The sequence below is a fragment of the Poecilia reticulata genome, chromosome 11 (genome assembly GCF_904066995.2).
Source record: "Poecilia reticulata chromosome 11, P_reticulata-male-v2, whole genome shotgun sequence".
NCBI classification, from domain to species: domain Eukaryota; kingdom Metazoa; phylum Chordata; class Actinopteri; order Cyprinodontiformes; family Poeciliidae; genus Poecilia; species Poecilia reticulata.
In genome coordinates, this window is record NC_088840.1 from 19,288,732 (window position 1) to 19,300,907 (window position 12,176).

General features: G+C 38.2%; 1 protein-coding gene across 1 annotated transcript in view; it reads left to right on the forward strand.

Annotated features, from left to right (window-relative positions):
- LOC103472660 (dolichyl-diphosphooligosaccharide--protein glycosyltransferase subunit STT3B) overlaps positions 1-12,176 on the forward strand; it is a 102,055-nt gene that overhangs the window by 40,749 nt on the left and 49,130 nt on the right. The window contains exon 2 of the mRNA XM_008422421.3: positions 1,389-1,497. Within this exon, the coding sequence (XP_008420643.1) occupies positions 1,389-1,497 (109 nt within the window). The remainder of the gene's footprint in view (positions 1-1,388; positions 1,498-12,176) is intronic.

The window sequence follows — 12,176 nt, forward strand, 5'->3', positions numbered from 1 at the left end:
GCTTTTCTGATCCATCCATCTGGGATGGATCAGAGACAGTTGATGGGAAGATGGACGCAGTTAAACAAAGAACAATGCTGGAAAGAAAAACTGGGAGTTTTAGAGAAGAGAACAGGGCTTCCTGTGAATTTGTTCCGCTGACTAGTTGCTAAAATATCCTAGCTAGCTTGCCATTTTGAGTCCATCATGAGCAAGTGCAAATTTGTATCTACTATTACATGACTTTGTCTGAAATTTAATTCATAATTGTCTTAGTAAATATCTTAAGTCTCACATTTGAGTTTATGAAACCTGCATAAACCCTGTATTAGCTACAGCGTACATGAAGCATCAGACGTTGTTGGATAGCATGTGCTAACGAGTGTGTGTCGTTGATGCATCAAAGGCAATAAGTCAGTACTGTTTGAGTGGGCAGGAGTCTGTCTGCAAAGTGCTGACTCAGAAAGCAATGGGGAGGTTGAATAAATGTGAGCTCATCAGACGGAGTGCGGTGACGTTTGTGGTGGCATAATCCGGAAAACTTTCACAGGTGACCGTATATTCGGTGTGAGCGTTTCTTCAGCTTGACTGAGGATAATGATATAAAATAAGCTTCTTTTGCAGAGATCAGCAGCACCTTGATCTCCTCAGCTCAGCATTACCTCATGGGATGATTAAATAAGACTCTATGAAATGTGAATCAAAGAATTTCTCTGCTGTAGAACAGCTTTTTCTTCGCAGACAAGGTTACACTCATTCTGTTGTACACCTCCCAGGTAATTGGCCTTTAGTCGACTCCTCTCTGTCTTGCACCTGGAGTATTTTCCACCATCCATTTGAGCCTGGGCTCGAACCACAATGCATCCCAAATTAATTAGCTGTGTGGTGGAGGAGCTGCCGCCGACTTCCTCCGTTTTCTTCGGCGGCAGTTTTCAGAAGACTGTCAGCTCTTTCTCTCAGCTGCTTGACAGCGTTCCAACCCCCTCCCGACTTACCTCAACTACGGTTTGACTTGGGTCATGTTTTAAGTGAGATCGCTGACATTTATTCCCACGTCCTGATTGATTCATTAAATTAGGAGGGAAAACAGAGACCTGTTTAATGTTGTTGTCACATCCCGAGTAAAACCGTCTGATCTTCTAACCAAAGCCTGACCTCAGAGCTTTTGGCATCACTACAAAGGCTCAGATTGTGAATGGAGGAACTTACTGATCTCACTTCGAACAAGTCAAAGCAGCTTAATATTCCTTAGATCCTTCTTAAAATTTGAATAAAATAATCTGTTTTGTGTTGCTTCATGTTTTGCTTTCATCTCCGCCTAAGACGATTTGATCCTAACAGAGCATGTCAACTACATTCTGCATTACAATAACCCGTCTCTGTCTTCTGCTTTTGTTGTGTTGCTTCAGGTTCAACTACAGATCAACCCACCATCTCACCACCAATGGCTTCTACGAGTTCCTCAACTGGTTTGACGAGAGGGCCTGGTACCCCCTGGGCAGGATTGTTGGCGGAACAGTGAGTGTCTGTTTGAAACTAATCAATTGCGCTGTGGAACTCTGCTTTTCTTCTGTTTATTGCATCCAGCGCTGCATTTAACGATGCCCATAAAGTTGTTTTGACCTGAATTTGTCTGACTGGGGAAAGTGGGCTCCAGTGCTCTTTGTTTTATGTGAGCAGATGAGGCAGGAATAAGATTTCAGAGTAAGGTGTCTACATTTTCTTTTTCCTTCTGGAAAAAGAAAAGTGGACCAGAGTTTTGCTTCCCATATAACAATATCATGAAGTTTTCTCTGCCCTAAAAAAAAAAGTCATTGTCAATTTGTTTTTATAACATGGGTTCTTATGGAGTCTAGAAAAGTAGACAATTTTTTAAAAATTATTTTCCAGGCATGGATTAAGTATGGAGGAAAAAAATATTAGTGGAGTGTATTTCCATACTTTATTGGCTCACCCATCTGTTTTAAATGTAGGGATCTTCCTTCATGTTCATCTGTTTTTGTACCAGTTTCTCTTTTCTGTCTTGTTTCTTTTTCCTTCCTTGTTTTCTTTCTACTTTCTCCCTTGTCATTTTCTTTTATTGTTGTTCTTTTCTTTTCTTTCCTTGCATTCCTTTTTCTTCCTTGCAAAATTGTGACAAATGCATTAACGGAGAAATTAACATCTGTATCAAAAGAAGCATGACCTTGATTCTTAGTCTAACATTGAATCAGATGAAGCTTAGAAATGGCTTTAGGCGAGTCAAATAGCTACTTCCAGTGTAAAAAGCAAGATCATTAGTATCAAATCTTCATATTATTTTCTTCAAAGTCAGAAGTTTAAAGGTCATTCTACTAAATACTAAGGCGTTTTTTTTTTATTTTTATTTTGCTGTATTTACTTTGATTTATGTAATTGTGACACTGGTTTAGTGAGGTTTAATTTTAACATGAGTCCTGGTGAAGTTCAAGATTGATGATTACATCTCTGAGTATTAGTGGATACTCGGCTCTGATCTGAGTCCGACTTTCTGTTCTACAAGCCAGCGGACATACTCAGGAATAATAGAATATGAAAACTTCAGCCTCAACTTTGAAGTTTGAAAAGTGAGGAAAAGTCAGAGTGTCTGCTAAAAAAAATAAAAATAAAAAAATAGGTTGAAGCTCATCTTTAAATTCCAAGAAGTCAGATCTTGTAGTTGCCAACATTTTGTAGGGTTTTAAATATCTTTTTTTTTTCATACAGGTTTTTAAAAAGTAGCAAAGCTAAAACAATAATTTTGTCTCGATGTCATGTCACAGTTCCTTAGACAACATGCTTAAGTTTTTACCCCAAACTATTCTAGACAGGGTGGGGGATTTGTATTTTCTTTATTTATTTTCTTTTCTTTTTTATTTTAGATGGATGTACTGCTCTGCTTCAAATGGTTAGAATAGGAGTCTGGCACCAGCAAATTCTATTAGTTGCAGACATGACATCCGGTAAATGGCTCAGCTAAAGTATGTTGCTTTTCCTTGCAATATTTTCTGATTTCTTAAGAGCAAGGCTTTTAGATGCGGTTAAATTGTTGTACAGTTTTATTAGCCTGCTGCTGCTTCATTTGTCCTTGTGAAATTTCCTAAACTATTTTTATTGATGTTCTTCAAACTCTATTGAGATATTTTGTTTTTATCCAAGTGCTCTTTGGAGAGCTTTTGGTTGGTGCAGAAACCCCATTTTAACCAGACCAAATGGTGTTTTTTTATGTTCTGGAGTCGTTTTCTTTTTATGAAAGCAATGGGGGGAAAAAAGCTACGTTTTTCTTTTTTTTTTGACAGCCTGCTTGTGAAAATGCCGTCAGATATCCAGGTATCGGACTTGAGCGAAAAAACAAAACAGCAGCAGAGTCCTTTGAAAGGCTTGAAGTGGTATTGCTGAAAACCAGATAAGTCTGTTTTCTTGGAAATCTAAATAATTCAGAGGTGGGTCAGACACCTTTTCACAGAGCCGAACAGCACATTCATTCATTCAGGCATTGTTTAGGATACATTTCTATAAGCCAGCTAGTATACGCTAGTATACGTATCTTCTATCATATGTAATCAAATCTGAATAGACAGACATATATTTAAAACCATATATTTATTCACACTCTTTAAACCTTTTTCCTCTGTTTATGCTGCATCAGTCTGAGCCTTTTCTATTTAGGTAAGTTAGGAATAAAATAATTTCTATGCCAGGAAAATAAGAGAATATCTTTTAGAGATTTCATTGTTGCATTTTTCATGTTTAGATGTTGGCATACACCACAAGCACTGCTGCTTTAAGCAATTTGGGGTTAGCCAGATGATGTCGTGTCAAGAAAATATTTATTTTATTTGTGATGTTTGAGTTTACTTGAAAGAAGACATGTGTATCTGGTTTATCATGGATCATACTTCCCAAATGCCTGAAGGTGCCACAATTTGAAACGTTTATACCATTTAGAGACTGAAGTTAAACTTGTGCCGCTTGAGTTCTTGGTAGAATATATTTAAAAACAGTTAGTTTTTTAGTTTTTTATCCTAAATGCAAAATAAACACTTTTGCTGTACCGTTTTGGCTTAATTACTGCTCTGGCTGTGTTGTATTTGCCAGTTAAATAACACAGTACAACTTGTTATAACAATTAAAAACAAATGAAATGTCAAACTTCTGAATTTGAGGAGTGTTACAAAACATTATCTGGGTTGTGCTTCGGCGGAAGGATAATTCATTATTGCAATAAGTAGGCTACGTACTAGCTTGGTTTTACCCAAAAGTCCAGTGCAGCGTTTGTTAAAGTGAAATTTTTCACTGAGCACACCAGCCTGACGTCCCTCTCTCGTCTTTTCACTCGTGTTTCTGACCAACACTGCGCTGCTTTGGACTAAGCAACCCTCCGCAGGAGAGAGGCTTTTAGGTCACGATAGGTAATGTGATTAATCTGCATTATGTTGCATTAACGAAGTCACGATCCAGTTGTGATTAATTAACTCTGTGGATTCCCCTCGGTTGCCACGGCGTCTGCGCTTCACATCAACAGCCACTGTGTTGAAGTCCTTTTATGAATTCAGCATGTTCTTTCTTGCTTTCGGTCTTCTTCACAATTTGCTCTCCCGACAACCAACTCGACAACCAGCGAGCTACGAGGCTCATCTGTGTTAAATACCTCGGGTCTGTCCATCTCCCTCCATCTATTACAACGCCACCTGCTACCTTTCTTTCCCACCGTGTTTCATGGACGCAGTGGGGTTACACTCTTGAGCTCTAATTGCATTCCTTAATGATGCAGCAGGAGTTTATAATCTAAAGTCCTCAGTGCAAGATAAATGTGAAAACGTTTCCCAACGTGTTGGCAGTACTGAGTCCAACTCAAACGATAAGATGGAGCCTTGTAATCGGACTTTCTAGCATCGTTTCCTCACATAAAGATGGTGAGGCATGCCTGATGGTGTTCATCACCGAACTGGCGTTACTTTGCAACAATCAGATATAGTCGGGATGTATACTGACATTTTCCCCATAGTGAGTGAGAAACTCTTAAAGAGCTGGAATCCAAAGGTCCTCATTTGTTGTGAGCGGTTATAATCAGCTACTGGTAATTGCATTTGCAAAGCAATCTAATAATAGATTTATTGGTTCAGTTACAGTTCATGGCTACTTGGTTTAGGTCTTTGTTCCCACAGGGCTCAAGCTGAAACTCGTGATTAGACAGGTAATTAGAATTAGAACATGTTTAGTCCCAACTTAATTTTCATGATATTTGCAAACCGTCTTTGTCACACAGCGAGCCAATTTCTTTTGCAGAAATTAAACAACTAGTGCCTGTTTCCATGTTGCACAGATATATTCATACGTCTAATTTCTTCTTGGAAAGAATTGCTGAATAATTTACACATTAATCATGTGCAGCAGATTAGTTTGTGCTGGACTGATCTCTGCACAAATTTAGTTAAGCATTAAAAGTATTTTCCTTTTTCTCTTGGACATTTAAAAATTAGCATGCAAGTAGAGGACATTCAGACGTGGGGTTTAGAATGTAAAAGAGAACTCTTGCTCTTATCTGTTTATCATTCATTAATATTAGGGATGTTCTTGCTTTGTAAAATGACCTTCAGCAGTTAAACTGACATTTTGGCTGAACATAAACATGTACTGTTAGTTCAAACAAGGACGTGTTTTTGTTGTGTCCCGATTCTGCTCTGAAACACTTGACTTAATATTGCATTAAAGGTAATAAGTCAATCAATGTTGAGTTTAATCTAAAACAATTTAGCTTTATAATGCAGTAAAATAAAATATAATCAGTGTGCTGTCATGGGAGCTTAAGCATTAGTGTTTTAGTAAATAAACCAAGCCTAACTTTATTTTAAAATCTAAAAACAATCTCTTAAAATTAGCTCAAATAAATTTTTTGTGTTTTCATAAGATGTTATAAATTAGACAACATGGATGTACGTTTTCTTGTACCAAATTTAAAGAAAACTCATATTGGCTGCCGAGGGGCATCAGGTATACAACTCGAGCAGCAAAATAAGTTCAAACAAAGGCTATGCGTCAACCGATAAACGTATTGCGTATTTACATAATGGGGAAAACCTAGTCTAAATGACTTTCTACCACAACAAGATGCCATTTCCACACTAAGAAGCTAAATGAAGTGATGCATGATGGTTTTCAGCCTTTTCTGTGTCCCTAACGGTGTCTAACTCTGCGATTTTTACATTCCATCGCTTTACGGCAAATTAATTTGCCTTGCTGGGTTTGGTGAATGATCATGGTTTTGTCTTTTGTCATTTTTGTAAACACCAATGTATTGGCTCTGATGGTTTGATGGACGTTTCAATCATCTAAATTTTCCAACAGTCTGCTGAGAAACTGCCTTGTGTCGTTCACAATGTCTGGGCTCTGTGGATTGAAGCATTCAGTTTGACAGTTTTTCCCCCCTCATGCTTCTTTTACTTTTATTTTGGTGCAAAAGCAATTATATGATGGAATGACTATCTGTGATAAGATATAAACGGGGACAGAAGAAGCCAAGAAAAAAATTCTTCAAATTGTGCTAAAATGACTCATTTGGAAGGTTTACCTGAACTGATATCAACTAAACTTCTGTGCTTCACTTTTTCCTTTTTTTTATTTGGCATGTCAGCAAATGTCAGATCCTGTACTTCAGTTGGCTAGAGGTTTTGGATTGCAACCGCATACTTTCAAAGGGATATTCACATCACAAAGGGCTTTTTTTTTAAGGTGGATTTTTCTTTCTTTGGTGTGCTGTATTGATTTTTAGACCTCTGGACTGTGCTCTGGATCTGACTTTTATTTTCATACAAGAGTAATTCAAATAAACCATGTAGTAAAAGACATGGCGGACATGTCGTATACAAGCAGATTTCTCTAAAAAGAAACCTCGAGTTAAAGAGGTTAGCAAACGTCAAGTGGCGTTTTACCACTAATTGCTTGTGCACAATGATAGAACAAGTCACTGGACCTAAGCCTTGGAGGATTTTAGCAGAAGAGCTGAAATAGAACAGGTTTGAAAAGAATCACTGCGCGCTGTATTGACCAGACTCCCACAGCTGTGGTTTGGATGTGTAGTTTGTGATGAGCTGCAAACCATGATGGTATGCAGGTCTTGGCCTGCTGCAGAACTTTAGACATCATATTATCCATGACTTTTTTTTTTTATGTAGCTAAAATATGATTGTTTCAACACAATTTCTGCTTGGTCTCCAAATGTTTCTTAACCCTTTGAACAATGGGCAGTATATAGCTAGAAAAGATGTATGTACTCATCAGTTTACGTACAAGGTGTGTTGTTTTACAAACCTATCAAAAGTACTTTAAGTGATTGTAAAAAATGAGTTGTATCTTGTGAGGATGTGTGGCGCATTGAGGATCGGCTTTATGTAGTTTCTTTGAAAAAGGATTAATGTGAACCACGGCTGTTCAATGTCGCTCACTGCGAAAATGAGCATTTTTCATTTGATCTCTATTGAGCTGCTTTTCTATAGCCATTAACAAGCTCATGCTTTTGTATTTATTTATGTGTAAGACTAAAAAAAAATCTGTAATTTTGTGTTTGTGTACTTGCCTTGAAAACAAAGTCTAAAAGCATGTGAATATAAAAAGGTCTTCGAGAACTCCCAGTTGACTTGGCAGGAGTGCAGTGCCAGATGGCGAATGGCGTTTTGCCATATAGAGAGTACAGACATTTTGATGCCAGGCAGGAGGGTCATTCTTATGGTCGTGCTAAATGCAAAAATCTCCTTGTAACATGCTAATCTATGCAAAGTTTTACAGCTTCCAGGAGATGGTGCATAAAGATGTAGCAAAACCATAAAAAAGATGGAACTGAAGAATCATTGAGACTACAGTTTACCAAAAATTAGACTGAGTTCAAGTTATATGTAACCTGAAATATTCAACATTTAAACCAAATAAGCTCAAAACAAGCGATCATTTAATTTCCCATATCTGAAAGTTGACTTTTGTAGTCCAGCGAAATGAGAAGCAAAAGACAGATGGTGTTTGGCCTAAAAGTGGCTCAGACCACTAACAGCGACTTTACACTGGAGCACTCTTATGGCAGCTCACTTATTTAGTGTGTAGGTTAATTGAGAAAATGCAGCTCTGTTTGCATGACTGAGCCAAATCGTTTTTTGAACATAAGCATGCTTCAGAGACATGGTATTTACCTCACCTCCCACACTGCTTTCAAAGTCATAAAATGATTGTGTGAGAGCTCTCATTTGCATTAAGCCTGTGCTTTTAAAACACGGAGGAGAGCAGATGAGAGTTGGGTTTTTCCTCAGTTCCAACCGTAATGTAGTGAAGAGCATTTGCCTTGAAAACGTCAGTTAAAAAGTTTTTCCAAATGCTGTTTTTCTCATACAGTTTTAGTTTCCAATTGCTTATATCACCTCTCCTAATCGCCAGCAGTGAACTGAGAAATTGGCTAGTAGCCGGTTTGGACAGTTTTCTTTTTTTTTTTTGTTGTTTTTTTTTACCTGCTGGGCCAGTCAGAAACTCAAAAATCCACCCCTTGTTTTTGACTATTGCTGCCATATTGGTGTAACCGCACTCTTTAGTGTGCACTCTTGTAATTGAGGAAAGTACACTAAAGGGCAGCTCACAGTGGCAGAAAATGTGGGTTTACTTTCTAATGAACAGCCTACACCAGCACGGTCTGGTGGCCTGCCAATGCTTCAAGGTAAGATGTCCAGTTATTGGCACCTTGCTTTTTATCATGGACCTCTAGTCTAATACCTTTAAGAAATGCAGTGGAGACCTCATAATGAGGTAACCTTTAGAAATACACAGTTTGCTTAAGATTGGCAGCAATAGTGAGTCATTTATCGTTCATGATAAATATGTTTGTTTGTGGTAGAATGGGAGTCACACCGAAAGAAAAAGTCAGAACTCAAGTGTCTGAAAGCATCAGGGAGAACTCTTCAGTGACTAGGGCACTTACAGAAGTGCTCTGGCAGGCACACCTTATCATTAACACACCGGCCGGAGGAGTCCAGGACCAGTCCAGACCCCAAAATACTGGAAACGATGTCCAGTAATCTGTTCTGTTTCTGGAGAAACATCTCACAGGTGCCACCTGATGTATATCTGTTACCTTGATGTTATGCGTCAATGCATAAATTCAGAGGAATCATTTGAGAAGCTTTTTAAAAAGCTGTCATCTATGACTCATCAAGATATGTCTGGAAGGGAGAAGACTTTCAGCAGATAATAGGAAGGCTAAATGCAGTACAGCAAACTTTCTCTTATGTCACTTATGTCACTTTGTGTCAATCTTGTTTCGAAAGGTTTTCAGAATGTTGAGGTCAGTAATCTTAATTTTTAAGAGAATTAAAACGGAGACTAGAGTTTTAGTTTTAGTGTTTCCAAACTTGATGATCCAGTAATCTCAGTTACGGAACTGACCAAAATTGGGGACCAAAATTGCCGTATTTGTGACTTCAGCTGGTATGGTTTGCTTTCACACTGCTCTGTGAATCGAATCAAACCCTTTGAGCAAGTGGTTTAACCTCTTGCATGTGTGTGCACCAAAAACCTCTGAAGAAGACATTGAGATCAACTTCCTTATTCACAAACTGTAAACAAGAATGGAGTGGCCAAAGGCAAAACATGTATCCTACAACTGCTCACTAACTGCTGACTTACACTAGACTCATTTGTTTTGGTTGTATTTACCCAGAATGCCCTGTGCTGTAATCTGCCTCCTACTTTTAAAGTCGTCTCTGGTCCATTTGGTGTTCACATGTGCATGAACTCCACCAGAGTTCGCTTTTTTGGTTTACATCACAGTTTGATTAAGCATTTACTCCTCCCAAAACAAACTGGACTTTCTAAGCAAAGGAGCTTGGGTTCGATTAAGCTGGTTTAAACAGAGCTGATGTGAATTCACCCTAAAATGGCGTAGACAATTATAAGACAGTTTTTAAATGGTGAAACCTGTTTTACCGTCACTGCTCACACATGAACACGTTTGTATTTCTGCTCATATTAAGACTTTGTATTGTCTTCCGTTCATTTCAGTAGCTGCTTTTATACCTAACCTCTCAACACTTAGCCTTACCCTAACTATTACATATATATTCATAATCCTGACCTTAACAAAAACTTAATTCACACCATACCTCTAAACATAACCCCTAACTTTAAACAAGCGGCATTCACCGCCGCTTGTTTAAAGCTTCTTTTGAGGCTTTGGTCCTCAAAAGACCCATCGGTCTTCAGAAAGTTAGTAAATAAGCCAGAGAAGGTCCCAAATAGAAAAGCTAAGCAAGTACATGGACATAGAGTGTGAGGTTGCCTCTGTTCACCACATAAATACTTAATGACTGCTACCAACAGGAAGGCTAGAAAAAAAACATTTTGTAGTTATTGAAGAAAATTCAAGAAAATAATGAATTGGCTTTTGTTATCATTAGGTTAAAACTTTAGATCAGAAAATGAGCCACAGATTTCTGATCTGTGCGTCTTTAATATCCACGTCTTCTTCATTATTTTGTAGCTTTTCATACGTCCTAAAAATGTTCTTTTCTCCATCTTTTCTCCTTTACCTTGCCCCGTGTTTCAATTCAAAGTTAGATAGTGGATCTCGACAACCCTCATTAATCGTGTATGAAAACATTAATCCTCCAAGCACTCGGGACGGCTCGCGCCAGTTGGAGGACAGATGACTTGATACCGGTTAACGTGACGGTGAAGGTGCGTCTCGGCTAAGACCAGTCCAGTTGGCCTTGTCTTTTTATTCCCTTTTCTCCCCGGCCCACCCTGTTCTCCCCAGAGGACGGCTGTCAGTTGCTCTTTCTTTCTGAGCTGCAAATAAGAAAGGAAAGCCTCTTTAATGTGCCAGCCTGTAACAACAGCGGGCTGTCAAGCCGATAACCCACTCTTTGTCTCCACAAGGACAATTGGAATACATATTTTGTGAGGGCTTTTGTCAGGTTTTCAACATTTCATAATGAGAATTCTGTACTTTTAGCATATATTCATTTTGAAAACCAAAACGTTTGAGCCAAACTAGATCTTTTTTTTTAAACCCTATTTTAAACAGTAGCAGTTTTCCCTCATCTAGGTCACAACAGAGTTCAAACTAGCTAATAATTATAAGATTAATGCAGGGAATGATGGGAATTTGTTCCAATAGACAGAATCAAATCCTCTGAGTCGAGAGAGAGAGAGTCGGCTCTCATTGAAATAGATTGGCTGGCAAAGCTTGGATCTTGTAGGCTAATTAGAAACATAGAGACACAAGTGTATTAGGAGAAGTAGAGTATAGACTGAGGCTACACTGAATACACATTAGAGATCACTTACATTTATGCATAACCTTTTTTGCATCTGACATCTCTAGTACACTACAACAGGCTCTAATTGGATCGTCTCTCATGGTTGGAGGAGACGGGGGCACGAGGCCTCACCTACACGGGCTGCAGTTCGATTTCAGCACGAGGAGCTAATAATCATACATTCTGCTGAAGAAACGCTGCCTTTTTTTTTTTTTTTTTTATTCAGCGCTTTTTAAACTAGTTTGTCAAGATTATCCTTCTGCTGCAAGGTTGATCTGGACTAAAGCGAATCCATAAAGATGATGAAAGATTCATTTTAAGCTGAAATATTCACTGTAATTGTTCCCCTCACCTCTAAAAACGCCCCAGATAGTTTGGTTTATTCTGAATTTTATTTGCATTTATGAGCTGCAGCTTTTCAAAAGAGCTGTTATACACAAATCATGCATTAATGAAGAAAGTTAATACAAAGCCTGTTTGCAGCTGTCAACTTGGTCTTTTTAAATCAGCTGAGCTAATGGCCCTACAGGGAAAGTGGAGGATTTAAAAGACTGTAACACCCAGCTGTGCCCGCACACTGTTCTCAGCTCACCCACCAAGCTTCAAATTTACCAATGACTAAAAGTTAATCTTAAATGTTATGTTTAATTAGTTACTGACTGTTTTTGAACAAATACAGAGCAGAAGTATTTTTTTTCCTGTCTGAATCAGTGAGACTCTGTGGGAAATTAACACATTAGATCTGCTGTTCTGCTACACTTAGTCTTAAGAGAATTAGAAACTAACAAATACAAGATTTTCCACAACACTGAATTTGTGAAGACGACACGTGGGACTGTGCATTTGAACCTTTTAAAAGGTCTCATTGCTAAAAAAAAAAAATTGTTACTACAGACATATTGTTAG